The 20910-nt window shown below is 46.9% G+C and overlaps 1 protein-coding gene across 1 annotated transcript; it reads right to left on the bottom strand.

Annotated features, from left to right (window-relative positions):
• Positions 1-7679: 7679 nt before the first annotated feature.
• Positions 7680-20910, bottom strand: FAM162A (family with sequence similarity 162 member A). Its single transcript, XM_090053503.1, has 5 exons — positions 20772-20910; positions 19847-19972; positions 17063-17171; positions 12565-12673; positions 7680-7925 (listed from the first exon to the last, which is right to left on the bottom strand). Exons 1-5 carry the CDS (start codon positions 20800-20802, stop codon positions 7863-7865), a joined length of 438 nt encoding a protein of 145 aa, XP_089909629.1. The 5' UTR covers positions 20803-20910; the 3' UTR covers positions 7680-7862.

Here is a 20910-nt window from a genome sequence, read left to right on the forward strand (position 1 = left end):
GGAAAGGGGCAGATCAAGGCCTTCACAGTGACGGAAGAAGTAGAGCAAGAGCAGGGGTAGGGGTAAATGGGATCCTGGCACAGGTGATGCGTAGTGGGGGCACATGCCCCCCCTGAGATTGGCCCTCACTGGCCGGGGGGTGGGGACGCCAAGAGATGTATTGGTGGCACTTCTGGTTTTGCCAGTCAGACACTGGGGGACCCTTTCCTTACCTGCTGTGCCATTGGTTGCTTGTACCTCCCGAGACTCGAGGCACCAGTAGCCCCTCGTGTGAGGTGGTGGTAGTGGTGGCAGCAGCAGCAGCAACAGGCAGCATGCGGCAGAGCCCAGCACACAGTGGCAGCCCACCTCTGCCCCATGCAAAAATCCAAGGGGCGCATACCTCACATGCCTCCCCTGGGGTGCATGCAATGGCAGGGAGCCCCACTCCACACCCTTGGAGGAACCACCTGGGCTCTGACCATCCCACCACCCACCCTGGAGCCCCATTCACTCCAGCCCCTGCCTCTGCCCCTCTACCTCCCTCACTATGGGGGCCTTGATCTGCCCCCTCTTCCCCCTAGCACACTTACCTACTGGGTGCTGCTCCACACATGGTGCTGTGTTCCTGGCTGTGTGTAGCAGGCTGCTGCTGGACTCTGGGTGTGTGCAGCCCCTCCCCCTGGCCTTTCTCATACCACTTCCAGGTCGTCTGTGTACCACTGGTGGTACGCCTACCACAGTTTGGGAACCGCTAGTCTAGATCATCCCCAACCAATGGTTGTCCAAGTTCTTTCTGAACACCTCCAGTGATGGAGAGTCCACAACTTCCCTACCCAGTCTTGTATTACACTGCACCACTATTCTCAGTCAAGGTGTTTTTCTGATCCCATCTAAATTTACTTTGCTACAACTTTGAATCATTGCTCCACATCATCTTCTCTTCAGGAGGAGAGACAAGTTGCTTTCCCTCTACTTTATGGCAGCCCTTCAAGTATTTCAAGACTGCTACCATGTCCCCTCTTAAGTGCCTTTTCCTCAAGCTGAGTATGCCTAGCTCCTTCAGCCTCTCCTCGTATGACTTGCTTTCCAAGCCCTTTATCATCTTTGTTGCCCACCTCTGGACCCTCTCTAACTTCTCCACATCCTTTTTAGAACCCACCAGTGCAACCAGTATTCCAAATGAAGCCTAACCATTGCTGAGTTGAGGGGCACCATCATCTCTTGTGTCTTGTACCTAATACTTCTATTGATGCAGCCCAAAACTACATTTGCCTCTTGTACAGCTGCATCATGCTGCCGACTCCTATTGTTTCTGTGGTCTACCAAAACTCTCATGTCACTTTTCATAGTGCTGTCATCCAGCCAGGTGTCACTCATTTTGTATTTGTGTTTTTTATAAGGTTGCACCAATAGCGATTTTTGGGGCCCATACTGATAGTTGATATTCAAGGAGGCATATTGGCTGATACCAATCCGATTTCCAATACAGCTGCCTCCAGCTGGTAAGTCCGGTGTGGTGGAAGGGGAGGGAAAGGGCGTGGGGGAGCAGATCAATGCCCCCCGTGGTGAGGGAGGGGGCAGGGGTAGGCACTGCCCAGGCCAGGTAGGGGGGCAGAGCTGTGGCTCATGGGGGGGTGTAGGGGAGGCAGCTCCCAACACTGCTTGCACCCCAGGAGGCCACAGGGGGGCCTGTGCCTCCCAGATCTGCATGGGGTGGGGCAGGCTCCAGCAGGGGCTGTGCAGGGCTCTTCTTGGAGTGGGCACCAGAGGCACTGGGGGGATGGTGCATTCAACCCAAATTTTGCCACTGCTCTCCTGCCAGTGCTGCTGCCACCGGCTGCCTGGTGCATCCCCAGCTTAATGCCCCACCTCCACACACACATCAGGAAGAGCCGGGGCTGTGCCAGGTGGCAGGTGGCAGCAGTGAAATTTGGGATGGATGCAGCATCCTCCTAGTGCCACCAGCACCTGCTCCAAGCCCAGCCCCCACTGAGAAGAGCCCCATGCAACCCCAGTTGCAGCCCGCCCTGCCTTGCCCTGCCCTGCACTGCCCTGCCCTACCCGGTGCAGCTCCGGGGGGCACATGCCCGCCCCCCATGCCCTCCTGCCCTCCCCCACCCACCTGAGCAGCACCTGCCCCTTCCTCCTCCCTTACCATGGGGAGTGTTGGTCTCTCTCCACCCACACCCCCTCCCCTCCTCCCTCCCCTTCCACCACACCAGACTTACCAGCTGGAGGCAGCTTTCCACACTGATGGCTCTGCTCCTTGCTGCCTGAGCGCTGCGCTGCAGCTTTGCGCAGCATCGGTGTTTATCAACCAAATTGTCAGCTGCATCAGGCTGATATCCAATACAACCAGTTTTCTTTATACCAGTACTGATCTGATATTGGACTGATGTATTGGTGCACCTTTAGTTTTTTATTATTCCTCCTGAAGTGTACCACTTTGCATTTGTCCACATTGAACTTCATCCTGTTAGCTCCAGCCCAGCTTTCCAATCTGCCAGGATCCTTCTGTATTGTGCTCACATCCTCCATGTTCACACTCCTTCCCAGTTTCATGTTAACAAACTTGCTCAAGAAGCTTTCTGTGCCAGCACCCAAATTGTTAATAAACATATTGAACAGCACCCGGCCCTGGATAGACCCCTGTGGCACTCCACTTGAAACTTCTTGCTGTTTTGATGTGGCCCTTTTCTTGCAACTGTAGAACCAGTTATCGATCTACCTTTTTTGTAGTTTTATCTAGCCCATATTTCTCCAATTTATGGGAAGGTCATATGGGACTTTGTCAAAAGTCTTACTGAAGTCTGGATACACTATATCCACAGCATTTCCCTATCCACCCAAGTAGTTACTTTGTCAAAGATCAGGTTTGCTACAAGAACTTAAACTGAACTGGGAGGAAATATTTGGGTTAGTGTCTAACAAAACACTAGTCCTCCAAAACCCCAGTCCTCATTGCAGGTCTTACCCAGCCATTAAGGAACTTCAGAGGTGTTAATGGCCATTTCAAATTCAGAATAGGAACGAAGGTTGGAATCAACATTTGGAAGCTGGTTATATCAGATGTGGAGCAGCAGATGGGATTGGAGGATTGTAAAAAAAATATCACCTTAAGCACTCACAGTGACTTACACTACTGCAAGAGATTGCTGTTTGGAAGGTCAACACATCCTTCCAGGTAGAGATGATCAGGGCAATTTGAAAAGACCCCAGGACCTTAGAATGCAATCAAACTCTGAGAACAGGCCTGAAACAACTCTTGAGAAAGGAGATACCTCTTTCCACTCTTGTGGGGAAAAGACAGATTTCCAGGAGTTTCAAAAGCTGCTCAGGTCCTTGGAACTCCATGTTGCTTTGACCCAAACTAAGCATTGTATTGTAACATTTCATTGTGAGAACAGAGGAAGTGTTTGAGAACAGCCTACCAGGCCATATCTCCCAGTCACCACTGCAAGATGCATAGGGATATTCCCAGTTAGAAAAAAATGCCTAGCTTTTATAGTCAAACTCCATCCTTGCTGCAATGGGGAGTTACCATTTTGATAGATCATAAACACTTAAGTGAAAAATGAATAGGTTGGGGCGGCTGTGGTAGTAGCCCAGCTACAGCTGTGGGCATCGATCACTAAGCCTGTGCGAAGTGGCCAGTATTTGCTTCAGATTCCGCGGACAGTGATTCAATTCAGTGATTCAAATCATTGTCCTGAATCGATTTGGCTGAATCTGATTTGGAGATTAGGCTCCTGACAAATCTCTGAATCTCCGAATCACCCAGGCTCATCCCCTGCCCACTCTCTCAGCTCTGGTGATGGCTGCCTCACCTGCTCCAGTTCCCGCCACGTGGGGAAAAAAAGCCCTGACTCACTGGGTGCTGCTGCGCAGGGGGCGATCCCCGCTGCCCCGTGCTATGTGGAGGGGCTCTTCTATGAGCTCCCCAAAGCCCCAAGGCCGCTGCAGGAGCTGGTGAGTCCCGGGGCTTTTCTCAGTTTTTTTTTTAAAGGGCTGGAGCAGGGGTGGGCGGGGCAGCCATGGGGGGAATAGTGGGAGGTCTGGGGGGGCTTGTGGCGGAGCCCCCCATGCAGCATAGGGCAGTGGGGATTGCCCCCTCACCCAGCAGCACCCAGTGAGTGGGGGCTTTTTTTCAAAGCCCCAGGAGCTGGGGCAGGCAGGGCAGCCTTGGGGGGGCGGGCTGGTGGGCAGGGGCTGGGGGGCTGGCAGGGGTGCCCCCTCCTCCAACCTCTACTTACTAGCTCCAAGTCAGCTGCAGCTCCCTGCAGTCCACCGGGGACTGTCCAAATCATCGAAGCTCTCCAAATCTTTTCCAAAGATTCAGAGAGCTTTGAATCGATTTGGACCTTCTTAAATGGTCCCAATTCAATTCGGATTTGGAGATTCGGCTACTGAATTGACCGAATCTCCTCCTAATCGAATCACCACCCAAAGCTTCACACAGCCCTATTGATCACCAGTAGCACATCAACACATCAGCCCAAATCCTACCAATCAATTGTCACTACCAGAGCACTCTAGTATTATGGTGCATCTAGGCTCCATGCCCCAATGCCACCTCTTTTTATTTCACTCACCACTGTGAAACCCACCCGCCTATTCCCATTCCCCACATTTCTCACCCAAATTCCCAGTCATCCCCTTTCCTCTTCAGTCACAGGTCCCCTTGTTTCTTGTCCTAATCTCTTTTCTACCCTAGGTCCAGTTCTTGTTCTGTTTGCAGCTGGCTTAGGCAGCTTCCTCCTCCATACTGCAAAGTCAGAGTATTGGAGACCCCAGGACAGCCTCTCTGCTTCCAGTTCTGATGCCTGGCCTTAACCCCTCTCATAGCTGCAAGAGCAAGAAGACAGACCTGCTCGGTCTTTCAAGGTTTTAGCTCCCAAAGCTTTAACAAGCCTCAGCTAAGCATATGTAGATGAGCAATTTTTCAACATTTTAAGATTGTCAAATTTCAGAGGGATGGCAACAGGTGTATTTCTGACACTAAGAGCATCTTTGTAAGGACTGGGTTGTAGGTGGTCTGGCCTAGTGGCTGGACCTATCACCACATCTGGGGTCAGGAAGGAAGTTTATCCCATGGTCTGATTGGTATGGACAGTGGAGGTTTCTACTTTCCTCTGTAGTAGGGGGCACAGCCCTCTTCTTTGGGCCTCTTGAGCATATTTTAACCCTTCCAGCAGCACCAGGGCATAGGCCACCATTGTCCCCCTGCTTTATCTGTAACAGGTTAGGGTGACATGCCTTGTAGCTATGTGACAGGGATGACTCATTTCAGTAGCAGCTTAGAAAAGGATTTGTATAGGATGGTTTGGACAGGGATGATCCTGATTCAGGCACGGGGGTTGGACTACATGACATTTAGAGGTTCCTTCCAGTCCTATGTTTCTGATTCTGATTCACGTTTCTGGCTTTCTGAGTCCGAGCCTTGGAGAGGGACTTGCTCTGGAGCACTGCTCCATCTGTCTACCCCCTGCAAAGGCGCAACAGGCAGCAAACAGCAGGACTAGCAGATCCTACAGCTCAGCAAGTGGTTCCCCTGTTTTGGGGCATGTAGACCAAGTTACTTTCTTGTGCAATGATACAGAGGGACTGTCCTGATGCTGCAGGGTCTTCATCAAAAAAGACCCTCAACTAAGCCAGAGGCACTATCACTACTATAACTAAAAAAAATACAAACAGCAAAGAAAAGGTATCAAACCAAGAATTTTAAAACTTTAAGCTACAAGCTAGCTATAAGGAACACACACTACTATATTTTGGCTTAGAGCCCCATGCTCTAGGGCGACAAGCAAGAGGGCTTTCTGAGTATAGACACAGCCTAACCAGCCACATTTTAAAAGAATCCCATCCTAGGCACAGAGGGTTCATTCAAACTGATAGTGAAATCAGCATGGCCAGTACCTCAAAGACTAGATGTATTATCCTAGCGAGGTAATAGAATTCACATAGAATGCTGTTTTGTGTGAAAAGCAACTACAATATTTTTATAAACCAGCTGCTGGCAACCTTTTAAATCCATGGGCTGGAACAGCTTGGCTTCTGTTCAGCGCAAGCCAGGTGGCTTCTGTGACACAGTGGTGGGGTGGGGAGAGCATGGAGGAGCTTTGCCCGTGCAGGCCAGGGAGCTCAAAGCTCTGCCCATGTCACGGCTGCTACTCATTGCTCCCCAGCAGGGGTGCAGGCACAGCTTCGGGGGCGGGGAAAGTAGTGGAGGGAACTGCACTGGGGCCAGGTAGCTGTAGTGCATGCCCACACAGCTACTCCTCCTGTGCCACAACTAAGAGGCAAGAAGAAGGAAGGGAAGAAGCAGCAGCAGTGTAGACACAACTTCCAGTTGTCTGGCCCTGGAGCAGCTCCCCACCACCTGGAGCCCCAGCTGGGGAGGGGAGCTGGGAGAAGTGGCAGCACAGCTCCTAGCTTCCCAGCCTGACACCCATGCCACAGATGAAGTAGAGGCTAAGGGGTAAGGGGAAGAAGCAGTGGCAAGGGTGCAGCTGGAAGTTGCACAACTCTGGTAGAGCTGGAAGTTGCACAACCCTGGTAGAGCTCCTTGAGGGTGCTTTTGGCATGGGCACAGGCAAAGCCCTAGGGCTCTGTGGCCCAGATCAAGTGACTCTGTAGTCTGTAGGTTGCCAACCCCTGTTCTAAACCATTCAAAGAAGACAGTTGAGTGGAAGCTGAATATGAAAGGTGACAGAGGAGCTGCAGAAAGATTTTACCCAGCTAATGAGTGGGCAAAAAATAGTAGATGAGGTTCAGTGTTGGTAAATGCAAGGTAGTGATATGATAAAAAATAACTTCAATTATACATACACAATGCTGGGTTTTGAACTAGGTATTACAACTCAGGATAGAGACCTTGGAGTGGCTATAGACAGTTAACAACATCAGCTCAAGATCCAGTAGAGACCAAAAGCCAGTAAAATGCTGGACATCTTTAAGAAGGGAATAGAAAACAAGACAAAAAACATCCTCATACCATTATATAAATAATGGTACATCCACATCTTGAATATGGTATGGAGTTGGGGTCTCTGCAACTCAAAAAGGATGTAACAGAATTAGAAAAGGCGCAAAGCAAAGCAACCAAAATGATCGGGGTATGGAGCAGCTGCCATACAAGGAGAGACTAAAAAGGCTAGTACTCTTCAGTTTGGAAAGAAAAGTGCTGGGAGGGAGGGGGCAGGATAAGCTAAAGGTCTATGAAATCATGAAGGGTTTGGACCAAGTGAACAGGGAGCTGTTGCATCCCAAGTCCCAGAATGCTAGAACCAGGGGGCACCCAATGAAAATTAGTAGGAGTCAGGTTTAAAATCAGTAAGAGATTTTTTTATGAAACAGTTAACTTGTAGAATTCACTGCCACTTGAGCTGATAGAGGCAGATAACATAGCCAAGATCAAAAAGGGACTAGACAAATTCATGGATAATAGATCTATTCACAGCTGTTGAACAGAATGGTTGAAGATGTTTTATCTGGCATCTCTAAACCAATGATGGTGGATGCAACAAAGGAAAATGGATACAGGATAGATGACCCTAGATCTATCCAGTTCAATGTTTTCCCTCTAGCATCCGCTTCTGCCACTGTCAGAAACTGGATACAAAGCTAGAGGGATCACTGTTCTGACACAGTATGGAACTTACGTAATTCCTATAATAAACAGTTCAAAACAGGATAGATTAGTAGTATGAAGAAAACCATTTATTTGTTCTCTACAAAACAAAATAACACAGGATTAGAACAACAGACCAGGAGAACATACAAAGGTCTTCCCCTCATGGCTAAAGATGATATGGTTAGCACTGTTTTCCTTTCACTGGTTTCTTCTAAATTAGGATTTGGCAGATGAACTCTGAGCATACTCATCTCTCGCGTGCTCTCTTGTCCAAGTTCTGGCTTACAAGACTTTCATGTCTTTTGAGAGTCTAAAATACAATGACAAGGAAAAAGTGGACATATCACGTAAGAGGCAATGAACTTGGAACTAGTATTCAACAAGATATTTGATTTTGAGGTGAATGATATTAATACATTCATACTAAGAAATGGCTCTTTTGAGCCTATGCACAGCTGCTCTTTTGCAATATCTGTCAACTTTAATATCAAATGAGAGGATTAAAATGAAAGCCCCAAAGAAACAAGTGCCTGATCCCTGAAGTCTGTTATTTCCCTGAATCCAAATTAAGCCAAGACAACAATGGCTTCAGCAGACACGTCCCAGTTTCTTTTAGATGGCTATACTCTTCCTTATTTCTCAAAAGGCAGCAGTTATTGGAAACAAACCAAAGATAGATATGAAAATTACAACAGATTCCAGTACAAACTGCTGTGGTCATGAAGCACTTAAAAATTACTTCCACTATACTCTCACTTCTCAACGTTTTCACTAATTCATAAACCACCAAAACCACGACTGGAGCCGTCTCTCTCCAGCCTCTCCAGAAAGGGATTTAGCTTTTAGAAGTCAGAAGGAAATCCCTTTCAGTCCTGTTTGTATTCAGAGAAGAGGACACAATAATATATTTACCAATTATAAACATGTCCTGGAGTATAGGTTGTAGCTGTATTGGTCTAAGGGAATAGGCAGACAAAGTTCTTTAGGTAAATCTGATATCTTTTATTAGACCACAAGAATAGGTTAGTGCAGCATTTCTCAACTGGTGGGTTACAACCCAAAAGTGGGTTGCAAGAATATTTGAAAGGGTTGCAAGGAAGTTCTAGAAAAACCTGCAAAAGTACAGGTTTCCCCTTGCAGGCTGGCAGTGTTCCAGCCTGCAAGCAGCTGCCTGGGATGACTGGAGGCAGAAAGCAGATGTGCATCTGCATGTGGCCAGCATACAGCAAGGCCAGATCATGGGAGCAGCCCCAGCTGCTGGACCCAGGTAAGTGTATGAGAAGTGGGGGATGGAAGTCCAGGGGACTGTCTGGAAGACTCTGGGGGGGTGCATATGTGCACACACTGGTGCTAGGGATGGTGGCCAGGCACAGCACTGCAGCAGGGCAGAGTGGGGAGAAGGCACCTGACAGCCAGGCTTAGTCCTTCACAGCAGGGAGCTGCGTGCCTGGGCCAGCAGCACAGGTCCAGTACCCATAGATGAAGGGGCCCACACATGCTGCTCGGGGGGCAGGATGGGGGCAGCATTCACTGCTCACACTCTGGCCCAAGTGGGACAGGGGCAGCTGGGGGCCCCCTCCAGGAGAGCTGGGCAGGGGCAGGGGACTGCAGATCAGGAATGAGGGGTGCCAGCCTGGCCTGGGTGGGCAGAGCTGTGACCTGGGGGTCAGGGGTGCCAGCAATGCCAGGGGGCTGTGGCTTGAGACAAGCCAGACTTGGCAACTGGGTCCTCGTACAAAAATGATTGAGAACCACTGGGTTAGTGCAGTCCATCTGAATCTGAGCATAATGCCCATTGTGCTCCATTCCCCTCAGCACTGACTCTTTTTCAAGTCATGGTGAACCATTACACTGACTACATTTCAACTCCCCCTTCACTCCCACAGCTAAGCAGGTACCTTTTTTCTCATTTCCAAAGATTCCTATTTCTTTTACCATCCTTAAATATCCAAACCTCACCAAATGGCTATGTAGATGAGAAGCTCTTTCACCTCCTTACTAGGGTGCGTCATATATGATAGGTGTGGCCCCATTCTCCATCTGCACATTAAATTTTTGGAGGGTCCTAGGGCTTGACAAGAACACCTGGTTCCAGTTGTCAGTGGGGGCCTAATTAGCACATGGATCCTTTGTGGTGAGATCTCTGTAGTAAACACACATACTGACTAATGCTGGGCTGTGGGATCACCATGGCTTGAAATGCTGTTGACTCTGTTAGGGCCCAGCCCCAGCACATGCTAAATCACAAAACATTTGGCTTTGAACTAAAATCTTATATAGCCTGCAGTATGTTAAAACATACATGAGTGCTTATGCTAAAAAGTAGAGCAGCTTACAAAAATAAATAAAACTAAAACAATGATTATACCATGGGGTTTTTCTGTTACTGTTCTATTTCATGCCTGCGTGGCTTCCTGCATAACCAAGTCTGTATATGCTGTGGTTTGCATATAAGCAAATTATTGTGGCTATATAATTTCAACCCCGTTTATTATCAGGTTGGAATTTTCCGGTCCCCTGTGTTTTGAATTATCAAGGTTTCCCTGTATTCTGAACTGAGGAAAGCAAGACTTAATAACAAATTTTAAGACTAGTTTTCTACAAATTTACAACACTTGCACATGTCCGACTGAGCACATATTACAAAGTGTTCAATGCAGGAGCATAATGTACACTTCAGCATACCTGCACATGCTGAAGCAACTTAGGAAATCTATTCTGGCCACATACAACCTCTTAAATTTTGACCTTCCTACCTTGTGGCCAGGCCCCAAGTAGTATTTTCTGAATGTTGGGGCTCATTAGATTTAACACCCCAAACTGTCTGAGTGCTAACTTAGTCAAGAACATGTGCATATGACAGGATCAGAAAATAGTGTGTGTATTTTTCAGGGACACTACTGTGAATTTACAAGAAACCGTGCTTGCCTGCTCAGAAAGGATGCTTTGGGGCTGTATCTTTTCCTCTCATCAAAAGCTCACTGTTGATTTGATGTTAACATGGCCAAAGTCAAGCCATACAACAATTAACACAGGCTTTGGTCAGGTCTCTGTGTCAAACTCAGTCCCCAGCAGTAGTGCCCTTACACATGCTGCACTGCTCTGGGTAGACAGTTGCCTAAACCAGAAAGCAATACAGCTGCTGCCAGAGGCAGGCCCATTAGCTTGGAGGTGGGTTTACTGGCACTGTCACTCAGCAGTACCTGCAAACCCATCTTTTGGCAACAGTTCCATGGCTTTTGATTTACAAGACAACATTCCCAGAACAGAGCAGTATGCTCGAAGGGCACAGACCCCAAGGGACAATGGGTCTGCCATGTAGACATGGTTTTTGCACAACTAACATAGTTTAGCTGTAGCAGTCAATGAGTATGTCAAGGAAGGACTTTACATTTATGGAATGTAGCTCAACTAATATTGCTGTTTGGACCTTAAGCTCTCACATTTCTTGACTTCTTGTGATGTAACCAAGAAAACTGTAGGATCTGATCCTACCAGACACTAAGAACTAGGCCTACGCAAAGCAGCTAGTATTCGCTTCAGATTTGGATTCGGCTGATTTGGGGGACAGTGATTCGATTCGGCCGAATCAGCCAGGCCAGGCCCAACCCCTGTCCCTCTCCCAGCCCAGCAATAGCTGCCCTGCCCACCCCAGCTCCCAGCACTTGGGGGAAAAAAAGCCCCAGCTCAGCAGGTGCTCCTGGGTGGGAGGTGATCCCTGCTGCCCCCACTGCATGGGGGGCTCTGTATGAGCCCCCGAACTGCCCCTCCCCCCCGCTCCCCTCACAGGTGTCCTGCACAGGCCAGCTCTGGCCCTTTAAGAAAAAAAACCTGAAGAAACTTTTTTTTGAAGTACGGAGCTGGGGTGGGTGGGGGCAGCCATGGAGGGGGACTGGGGAAGCAAGGGGGGGGTGGCTAGCAGGGCCCCCCACCTCCCCCAGTACTTACCAGTTGGAAGTGACTGGGACCAGGGACTGCACAAATCAAAGCTCTCTGAATCTTTGTCAAAGATTCAGAAAGCTTTGCATTGATTCAGACCTTTAAATTGGTCCCAATTTGATTTGGAGATTCAGCCGCTGAATTGGGCCAAATCTCCTCCGAATCAAATCACCACCTGAAGCTTTCCACAGCCCTACTAAGAACCCTCCTGTTTTGCTGGGGTTGACTGAGAATGGAGGGTGAAAGGCACTTCCCTGGATTATGCTTGTGTTTTTTTGTTGTTTTTTTTACTGTACCACCAGGTTTTTTGTTAATAAAAAGCACTTGGAAAACTCTCCTTCCAAATGAGAGGAAGTGGCACTTCCTAATGGAATTAAAAGGACACAGGCTATTACTATTTCCCCATTATTAAGCTGTTTCTTGGCGGTCGGGCAAAGGTTCTCTTATACCTGAGAACATAGCCATGGTGGTATGGCTGTTGTGGGGCACCCGGTGGTGGCAGCACAGAGCCTCCCCTCCCCACCCTACTCTGCCTATCCTACTCCAGGTACTGCAGTCGCCCATTACTGCACCTACCCTGGAGGCTGGGCAGTGTACCCAGCCCCAGATAATAACCCTGCCCACTCCCTCCCTCCCCATGGCTGCTGCAATGTGCTCCCTTCCCAACCCTCCCAAACTTACCTGTAGGAGCTTCTCTCCGCCTCTGCATAGGGCTACATTCCTGGCCACGTGCGTGTGCATGCCCCACTCCCCCAGCGCCTTGCAGGCTGGAACTCTGCCAGCCTGCAAGCGGGAACCCACAGTTTTTCATGTTTTTCTCTTTTAAAACTATGACTTCTAAATTTCTACTCTGGACTGCACAAAATAGTGAGGGCAAGTTCTGAGAAAGTATCAAGCTCATTATTTTATCACTTCCTTGGTATTTCCTATTACATTATATTCCCAAGAGGGGTCTGCAGATTGGGTGAGAAGGTTAAGCTCCACTTTGCCAGCCAGCTCTGAATACTCACCTGCTTCCCCTGAATGGCCATTGCTAAGCATCCCAGTACTGTCAGGACAACCATTATGTAGCTCATCTTCACACGTAACTTGCTCCTTGCAGCGTCAATCATCTCGTACCTCATGAGATAAAGAGAGAGCAAAAAAAACAGAAAAGCAAATACTCACACCACTTCCCATCAAGGAAATAGCATTTACTGTAGGCTTTTCACCAACGATAATAAACATTTTACCAAGGTGGGACAGCACTATTCTCCAAGGAAATGTCTTGCTCAAGATCAGAAGTCCATAGCAAAGTTGGGAAAGGAAGCTAGTTCTCCTGATATTTGATCCTTTGTTCTAATAATCAGATGTCTTTACTTGAATCTAAGATGACCCTGAATTTAAGACAACCCCCCCAATAATTAGATGTTATACATGAAAAATTATAACAAATTTATAGGGGGCAGGTGTTGTGGGGAGGTCAAGCAGTTTAACCCCTGCTTGTGCCTGCCCCCCTGCTGCCTGTCACACATCGTTTTCCCTAATGTAGACATGTCCTGAAAGTGTGCAGGATTAAACACACATACACCCCGCCCACACATCTGTAGTTACATCTGGCTTTCTAAAGAAGGGAGAATGGCTTAGTCTTCTAAACCAGGGGTTAGCAGTCTATGAGTCAGAAAAAGACTGGATCTGGTCTGTGTTTTATTAACCATTCCTGTAACTAGGAATAAGCTGTGAAATGCAAACCTTTTGAGAGGAGAGAGGGAGGCAGGGGTTCACCACAGCATGCCATCACAAAAAAGATGATACCTCTTTTTAGTAAGATGGGCTGCTTTCAGCACTGGGCTTGAAAATGTTAATGGAAATTTCTTAAATAGAGATTCTGTATGATCCACCTCCAGTATGACCACCAGCAATTTATGTTGCTGGAAAATCTGAGTAGATAGCACTCTACAAATGACCTTTCCCACTATATGCAAGAACAGTGATGCTCAAGCTTTGGCTCTGCTTGGCCAGATACCTGGTGCCGGGCCAGTCCTTAGGCCAGATCAAGCCCCACATATCAGGATTGGGCCCCATGGGGCCTCAGTTGGCCCTCGCAGGCCAGGATTGGACCCTGGGGCCCTGCATTGCCTTCACACATCAGGATTGGGGCCTGACAGCCTGTACTGCCCCTGCCTGGACTGGTGAGCTACCACTCTGGCTCACAGGCCAAGGGTTGAGCACCCCTATGCTAGAATAATCTTTTAAGAGAACTCATTTGTTCTTGTGAGGAGCCAGCTCACCATGCCATGCAAGCTTTGTCTGCTTCCAGTCTTTTGCAGATTTTATTACATCTCAAGAAGCCCAACATCTGTAGTTACATCACTTGCTGCAGAACATTTACAATCTGGCTCTTTCTAAAGGGAGAATGGCTGAGTCATCTAAACCAGGGGTCAGCAATTTATGAGTTGCCAAAAAGACTGATCTGGCCTGTGTTTTATTAACCATGTGCCAATCCACTGCTGATACTCCAGCCATCCAATCTAGTTCATATTTTACTAAAAGTACACCAATCCCCTGCTGCTGCTCCAGCCCTCCAAGCTCTGTTCTGAGGACTGCTATCCTGCCCCCTCCTCCCCCATGCAGCTTCTGCTTACCATCTTCATAGCCAATTCAAGCTCACCCTCTCCACTGCTTTCAGCAGCACATTTTTAAGCAGCGGCTGCATTAGGCATGTGACAGTAGCTTTCCATACACAGCTGAGACAGCTGGGGCAGTAAGAGAATCAATGGCCTGAAGTAGTGCCTAAGACCTGAACTAAGCATTCCTAATGCCCTCCGTGAAAGCCAAAAAGAACAATGAAAGGATATATCAAATATTTCAAAGTTCAAATATCAACAGGTCTCTGTCCTAAACTGAGCTAAATCTTAAGAGACTGAAATATAACTTTGACAGTACAATTTCAACAGCCCCCAAACAAAATCATAGGAAGTTGATACTAAGGATATCAAACACCAGATGCATCTCAATGGTATAAATTTTTCTCTGTAGTTGCAGAGAAAATTGGGGCTATCAAGAGTTAGTTTAACATTTCAATGAACTCTGGACCCAGGTTATTAGCCACAAGCTTCCATCAGTTCAATGCATGATTTTCTTTAAAATTCTGGCAGCAAATTGGTAGCGCATGAATATTCTAATTTAAATGTATTTGCAAATGTATTTGCAATAAGTGCAGGCATTTACAGAATTCTGAATTTCAAATCAAGTGATAAGTAGATTTGCTTTAAAAGTAAAGTTAAAAAAATCCATTTTTTTTAATCGCCTTTTATCTGCCATGCTTGCACCTTAGAAAAATTTTTAAAAAATGCAGGTCTCTGCATTGTGTATCAGGATGAATGGAATATATTATGGAAAGGGCCCCCAGATTTGCCTGCCTTAGGATCACAGGCAAGTAGGGCTGGAAGGGACTTCACGAGGTCATCTAGTCCAACTCCCCGTTCAAGGCAGGAGCAACCCCTGACTAAACCATTCCAAGGCAAATGTCTGTTCAACCTATTAAAAATTTTCAGGAACAGAGATTCCACAACTTATCTAGGTAGCCAGTTCTAATGCTTGACCACTTTCATAGCCAGAAAGTTCCTCCTAATCTCCAACCTAAATTTCCTCAGCTGCAGCTAGAGGCCACGGCCCCTAATTCTCTCCCCTACAGCCACAGACAAAAGCCCATCTCTCTATCCTCTCTCTAACTGCCCTTCAGGTGTTTGAAAACTCATGAAATCCCCCCCCTCAGCCTTCCTTCCCCCAGACTCAATAACCCTACTTCTTTCAGCTTTCCCTCATAAGCCATACTTCCTGAGCTTCTAATCATTTGTGTTGCTCTCCACTGGTTTCTTTCCAATCTGGCTCTGTCTTTTGTGAAGTTTGAGGCCAAAAACTAGATACGGTATGCTAAGTGAGGTCTCCTTAGTACTGAATAGAGGGAAAGAACCACTTCCCAAAGCAATAAGGTATAATGTATTTGAGGAACATATATAAATATGTAAGAGATTATTATTTTAAAAACATACTGGGTGCATCTACATGTGCGTTTTAATTCGCAGTAGACTATTTTATTGCACACTGAAGTGTCACGTAAAAAAAATGACATTACGCTAATGAACAGTAAGAGTCTACTGTACATTGTCACTAAAAAAGTGTGCAAATGCACTACTGTGCATTAGTGCAGCCTAACATGCATTCTGTAGCTTACATTGGAGGTACTAAATTTAGCGTGCATTAAGAAAGGTGCAATAATGCATGTATAGACATGCCCACTATCAGCATAATTTGTTTTATAAAAAAGGCATACCTGAATATGTTAGTCTTTAAGGTGCTACCCTGCCCTGCCTGCCTTCAAACTAACATAGCTAAAGACCTCTCTCTACAGATAGCTACAGAAGAGGGTTGTTTGTCAACTTTAAGACTAGGTTAGACAATCCATCTAACTAGGTGCTGGCTCCTACCCTGGGGGTCTTTAAGAGGAGGCTTGATGCCTACCTAGCTGGGATCATTTGAGCCCAGTTTTCTCTCCTGCCCAGGCTGGGGGGTCAGACTTGAAGATCTACAAGGTCCCTTCCAACCCTACTTCTATGATTCTATGATGATTCTGTGAATCACTTGTCTAAGATTATTTGGATGAGGATATTTTTGTTTTGAGTGTGGTGGGGTAGGGAGAGGTTACATATATTACTACATCTCTGCTGCCCCACCATAATCCTCTCCAACCTTTTTAAAGTAGTCAGTGGTCTCCAGCCTTTTTAAAGTAGATCACCTTTGACATTTAAAAGCAACCCAAGATCCATTGTGTGCTGCCACCCCACCCTCCCACCACCCAGCATGTAAGTCTGTGGAGAGGGAAGGGGGGTCAGATCAAGACAGAGGGAGAAAAAATTATTTGGAGGTATGCATCCCCAGCAGGTAAGTCCGACCCAGCCAGGGCCCCACTCAATTTATCCCTGCTCCTGCCTCTGCAGCACTGTCCCTCTCTGCCGGGGCCTCGATCTAGCCCCAGCCTCTTCCCTCCCCCACGAACTGACCTGCTGGGCCAGGGCATGCGCGTGCTCCGAGATATACTGCAAGAGGCTCCGAGATCTACCGGTGGATCGAGATTCACTGGTTGGTGACTACTGCTATAACATGATTAACTTGCTATAACATGATAGTTCATCCATATTCCAAAATTAGTTGATTCAGGTTTTTTTTTTTAAATGATCTGACCCATACTTTTAGACTTCCGTTTGGAACAATCAATCCAATGGGCTAAATTAAAGAATTCCAGGCAACTGATATATAGTTCCTCCATCAGAGATCACAACAGCGTAAGATTCCAGGCATCCCATGCTCCAGACATCACAACTGCTAAAAACTAAGAAGTGTTTGATTCTGCACAATTTTCTTTCACCTACAGAAACCTACTTGCTCTAGGAAAGGAAGCTCTGGAGAAGGGCACAAGTACCTCAACAGTATGTAGACAATCTCTAGCTTATAACTTCAGGAACTTACGAGACAGTCTCTGGTACATCCTCTGCTTTTTTGAAATAGCCTGACCACAGGAAAATCCTCTTGTCCCAGTCTGTGGGCCTGTGTCCTGGAATTTTGAATGAAGGCTGACCTAAACCAAACGAGGACAAGAAAGACTATCATTATAGTTAAAACAATACTGGTTAGGTTGAACACCACAGATCTCCTTGCCCATGGACCCTGATTTTGGCTTAACCTTTCGGCTTTCTGGCCTGGTTCTGGTTTGATCTCCTGGATCCCAGATCTGGCTTGACCCTCTGGATTTCTGACTCTGTTCCTCAGACAGATCTTCTGACTTCTGGCTTCCCTACGCTCTGACTCTGTGTGCTCCCCTTGGTTCTTAACTGCTTCTTTTGATGCTGGGTGCAGACCTGGCCACACATGGCCTGGTATGACATGTACTGACCAAGGATGAGAGACAGACAGTGAGACTATTTTTACCACAGTGATAATTTTAAGAGGTAGTTGGGAAGCCAGCGTGTAAATATTTGAGTAAAATCTTGGTCAAGGTCAATGCCCGTGCCTTTTTGAAAAGGATTCTGATTTTCATTTCCATTCATAAGATACATCATTAAATTTGGATTCAAATCCAGTATTTTATTGCAGACCTGGGGAAATTTTTCTTCTAATGATAACAAGGGAACTTTTAAGTCCTAGTTTTAGTTCTTATCCCAGTAATTATACATGCAGAATGCTTCCACAATATTCTAGAGTTGGCCACTTGTTCCAGTAAAGAGTATGTATATTTAGAAGTGGTATGATAGTCAAAACAGCACTGAGACTTTTTCAGCAAGAAGCAGTCCATGAAACTGCCTTTCCTATGCACTGCATGATCATTCTGACAGAAGGCAGGGTAGGTAGGTGGCACCTTAAAGAGAGGCATGAACTTTTGTAGGTAACAACTTCGTCAGATGCTATTCGTAGATCTATGGACAGCAAAATAGTTGTTAGAAATAGATGTCATTTAAAATGTGATCCTTGAGATGCAAGTTAGAAATTGTTGCACTGGAAGTGTGTAAAGCAGTTCACATGTTGGAGCAAGTGTTTCAGGCACTCTACAAACTCCTGGAGATATAGTTATCAGTGATTACATTTACATCACATTTTGAAAGCTCTTTTGCAGCCCTGGTAACTAATGACTTCTGTTAATATAAGCTAAATCTCTGGACAACAGTTTAACAGTCAGTCCTCACCTCACCAACCCCAGCTAGCTTCATACTTTCACTGGCCTTATGGAGCACACCCCACAATTTGGGAAACACTTCCCTGTCATGATGTACCTTATGCCTATTTTCCATAGCAGTAAATAATGACAGAAGGTGCAAGGCAATGGAGAATGAGGCCTGTGACTTTTTAGGAAATGGAAGCTTAGATTCTGGAGCATGATTCTGGGCAATGTGTGGTTTATGCAGCATTTCCTTTGGCCTCAGAAACACCAAATCTGCAAGGCATTAAGTAAGATTTGCTAGCTTTACATTTGTTCTCATTGATTCTGGTCGTTTCACAGCTGTTAGGGTTGGAAGGGACCTCAATAGATCATCAAGTCTGATCCCTTGCCATGGGAAGGAAAGTGTGCTGGGTTCAGATAACCCAAGCCAGGTGCTTGTTCAGCCTCCTCTTAAACATCCCCAAGGTAGGTGAAAGCAACCACCTCCCTTGGAAACCCGTTCCAGATTCTGGCAACCCTTACCATAAAGAAGTTCTTTGTGTATATGATTCCTTCTCCTCTTTGGTTTCAGCAGTGCCCACAAGAATATATGAAAGAGTCGTAAACAAGCTTTACAGATGGATTCTCCTTTGAAGAAGAAAAATGTGGGGAACTGTGGCTTTCCCCTTGCAGGCTGGCAGAGTTCCAGCCTGCAAGGAGCTGCTTGGGGCCCCACATGCCCCACCCCTTGGGAGGCAGCAGATAGGGAGTTAGGGGCACTGGGTTGGGACTGGCCACAAATGTGTCCTGGTACAAAAAAGGTTGAGAACCACTGATCTAGACATTGCTGCTTTCAAATCATGGTCAATGTGAAATATCCTTAGCACAGTCAAGGTCTCAGGTGCCAGCTGGAAGAGCCTCGAGGATGATCATGGAAATAAGAAGAAAGCAAAATACAGATTTCCATTGCTTTATGTAGGTTTTGTATGGGTGAATTCGCTCTTATACAATGACCCTTTTTATACCAAAAATTCACTATATGTGAGGTAAGTTCACTCTTATGTGATCAGTGTAGCGCAAGTCCACAGTCAGCTGCTTTGTGCAGTGCATTGTGGGAGTGACACACACCAAAATATAGTCTCTCCTGTGCGGACGTGCTCCTTGCTTGTCATCTGCGACATGTTTCTGTAGTTGCCATCCCCATTATAGCTTCTAAACATCCCACTTGCTTATCTCCTATCCCTCTCTCTGGTCCATCAATGGAGACTTCATCACTCTCTTCACACCAACTAAACATTCACTACCACCCTGGGCTTGTGTACTGTCTGCTGCTGGTGAATACCGAAATTGTCTTGTAAAAGTGATAGAAATGGGTCTGGGGGTCAGTACAGTTGAGATGTTAGAACATATTCGTATTTGTTACATAGTAAAGTGGGTTCCCTTTATGCAAATTTGAGTTATGCGCCATTTTCCAGGAACCCATGTACTGCATAAAGCAAAGGAAACCTGTATTTAAAGCTTGATGTTCTGTGAAGAGAAGAAACAAAAATACCTAGATCAGACACTACTACAGACCTGATCTGCTGATGAACTAATTCCAGCTTGCCCCAAACCCCTACCTTTCAAGTTTTGATTGATCCCCTCCTGGGATTTACTGCAGAATCCTCTCCTTATCCTCAGATCCATCCCTTTAGTCAGCCTCAGACTCAGTGGAACCTTCTTCTGCAACATCGTCATCGATCTGACTGCAAACCAGAAGAAACAGGCAGTAAAGGACTGAACAGAATCCAAAGAGCTCGTAGTGAAACGGAGAGTGAGAGGTAGACACGCAGGATACTGCATAAGAAACAGAGTAACTCTCCATGCTGGAAGCTAGGACAAAAAAGATGAGGTGAAGACATATTGCGATGGAACAGGATGCTGAGGGTGAAAACAACCAAGCTTGAAAGGAACAGAAAACCGAACATATTGGTACTTGTGCCTGAACTTGCCCTGCTCACACAGACATGGAGAGTGATGCAACTTCCTAAGGACAACAGGACATGTAGCAACTGCATTTCACTTCTACTTTCAGATGCCTCACGTTCAGTTTGGGCAGTGCTGCTTCCAGGACACGCACTAGGCTTTTATCTGACTTTCCACACCCCAAAGGTCAGCACAGACTTAAGGCAGAGGTAGACAGGCAAAGAAGAAGTACACAGTGACAAGCCAGCTGTCTTGCTAGGTAGGAAAAGAAAAGAAAAGAAAAAGGCATAGGTGGAAGTGAAATGAAGCCTGGTGGCAGCTCGTGCTACATGCAGGGAAATGCTGAATTACGAGGTCTTTGCCAGGCACCCTAAAACCACTTGCTTCATGCCCCTCAACCGCAGACTGGTTTCGCAAAGAGAAAGTCTCTCTTTTTCTGTGAAAACTTCAGCCCTTTTACTTGCTGCGTAGGCCCTGCTTTCAATCCTTTTGAAAAGGAGAGGAAGGAAGGAGGCGCCCGAGCCCAACCGGCCGCGGGGCGGCTCCGTAGCTCGGTCTGCCAGGGGGGCGGATACTCACCGGGCAGCACCCCCATGGTGAGTCCGTACATCTGCTCCTAGGCCCGGGCCGGGCTCCAATGTCACTTACCCCTCCCTCCTGCGCGTGCGCAGGGCGAGCCGAGCCGAGGGCGAATCAGGAGGCGCCAGGGCCAGGGGTG

The sequence above is a fragment of the Crocodylus siamensis genome, chromosome 1, assembly GCF_052110815.1.
Source record: "Crocodylus siamensis isolate JL-2025a chromosome 1, ASM5211081v1, whole genome shotgun sequence".
Classification (NCBI taxonomy): Eukaryota; Metazoa; Chordata; order Crocodylia; family Crocodylidae; genus Crocodylus; species Crocodylus siamensis.

Excerpts from the sequence above, each read along its gene's own strand:
- FAM162A (XM_090053503.1), bottom strand. The coding sequence starts at position 20,802 with ATGTACGGACTCACCATGGGGGTGCTGCCCG. Across the intron at positions 12,674-17,062 it reads GATGTACCAGAGACTGTCTC|GTACGAGATGATTGACGCTG; the intron begins GTAAGTTCCTGA and ends TTATCTCATGAG. Across the intron at positions 7,926-12,564 it reads TGGCCATTCAGGGGAAGCAG|ACTCTCAAAAGACATGAAAG; the intron begins GTGAGTATTCAG and ends ATTGTATTTTAG.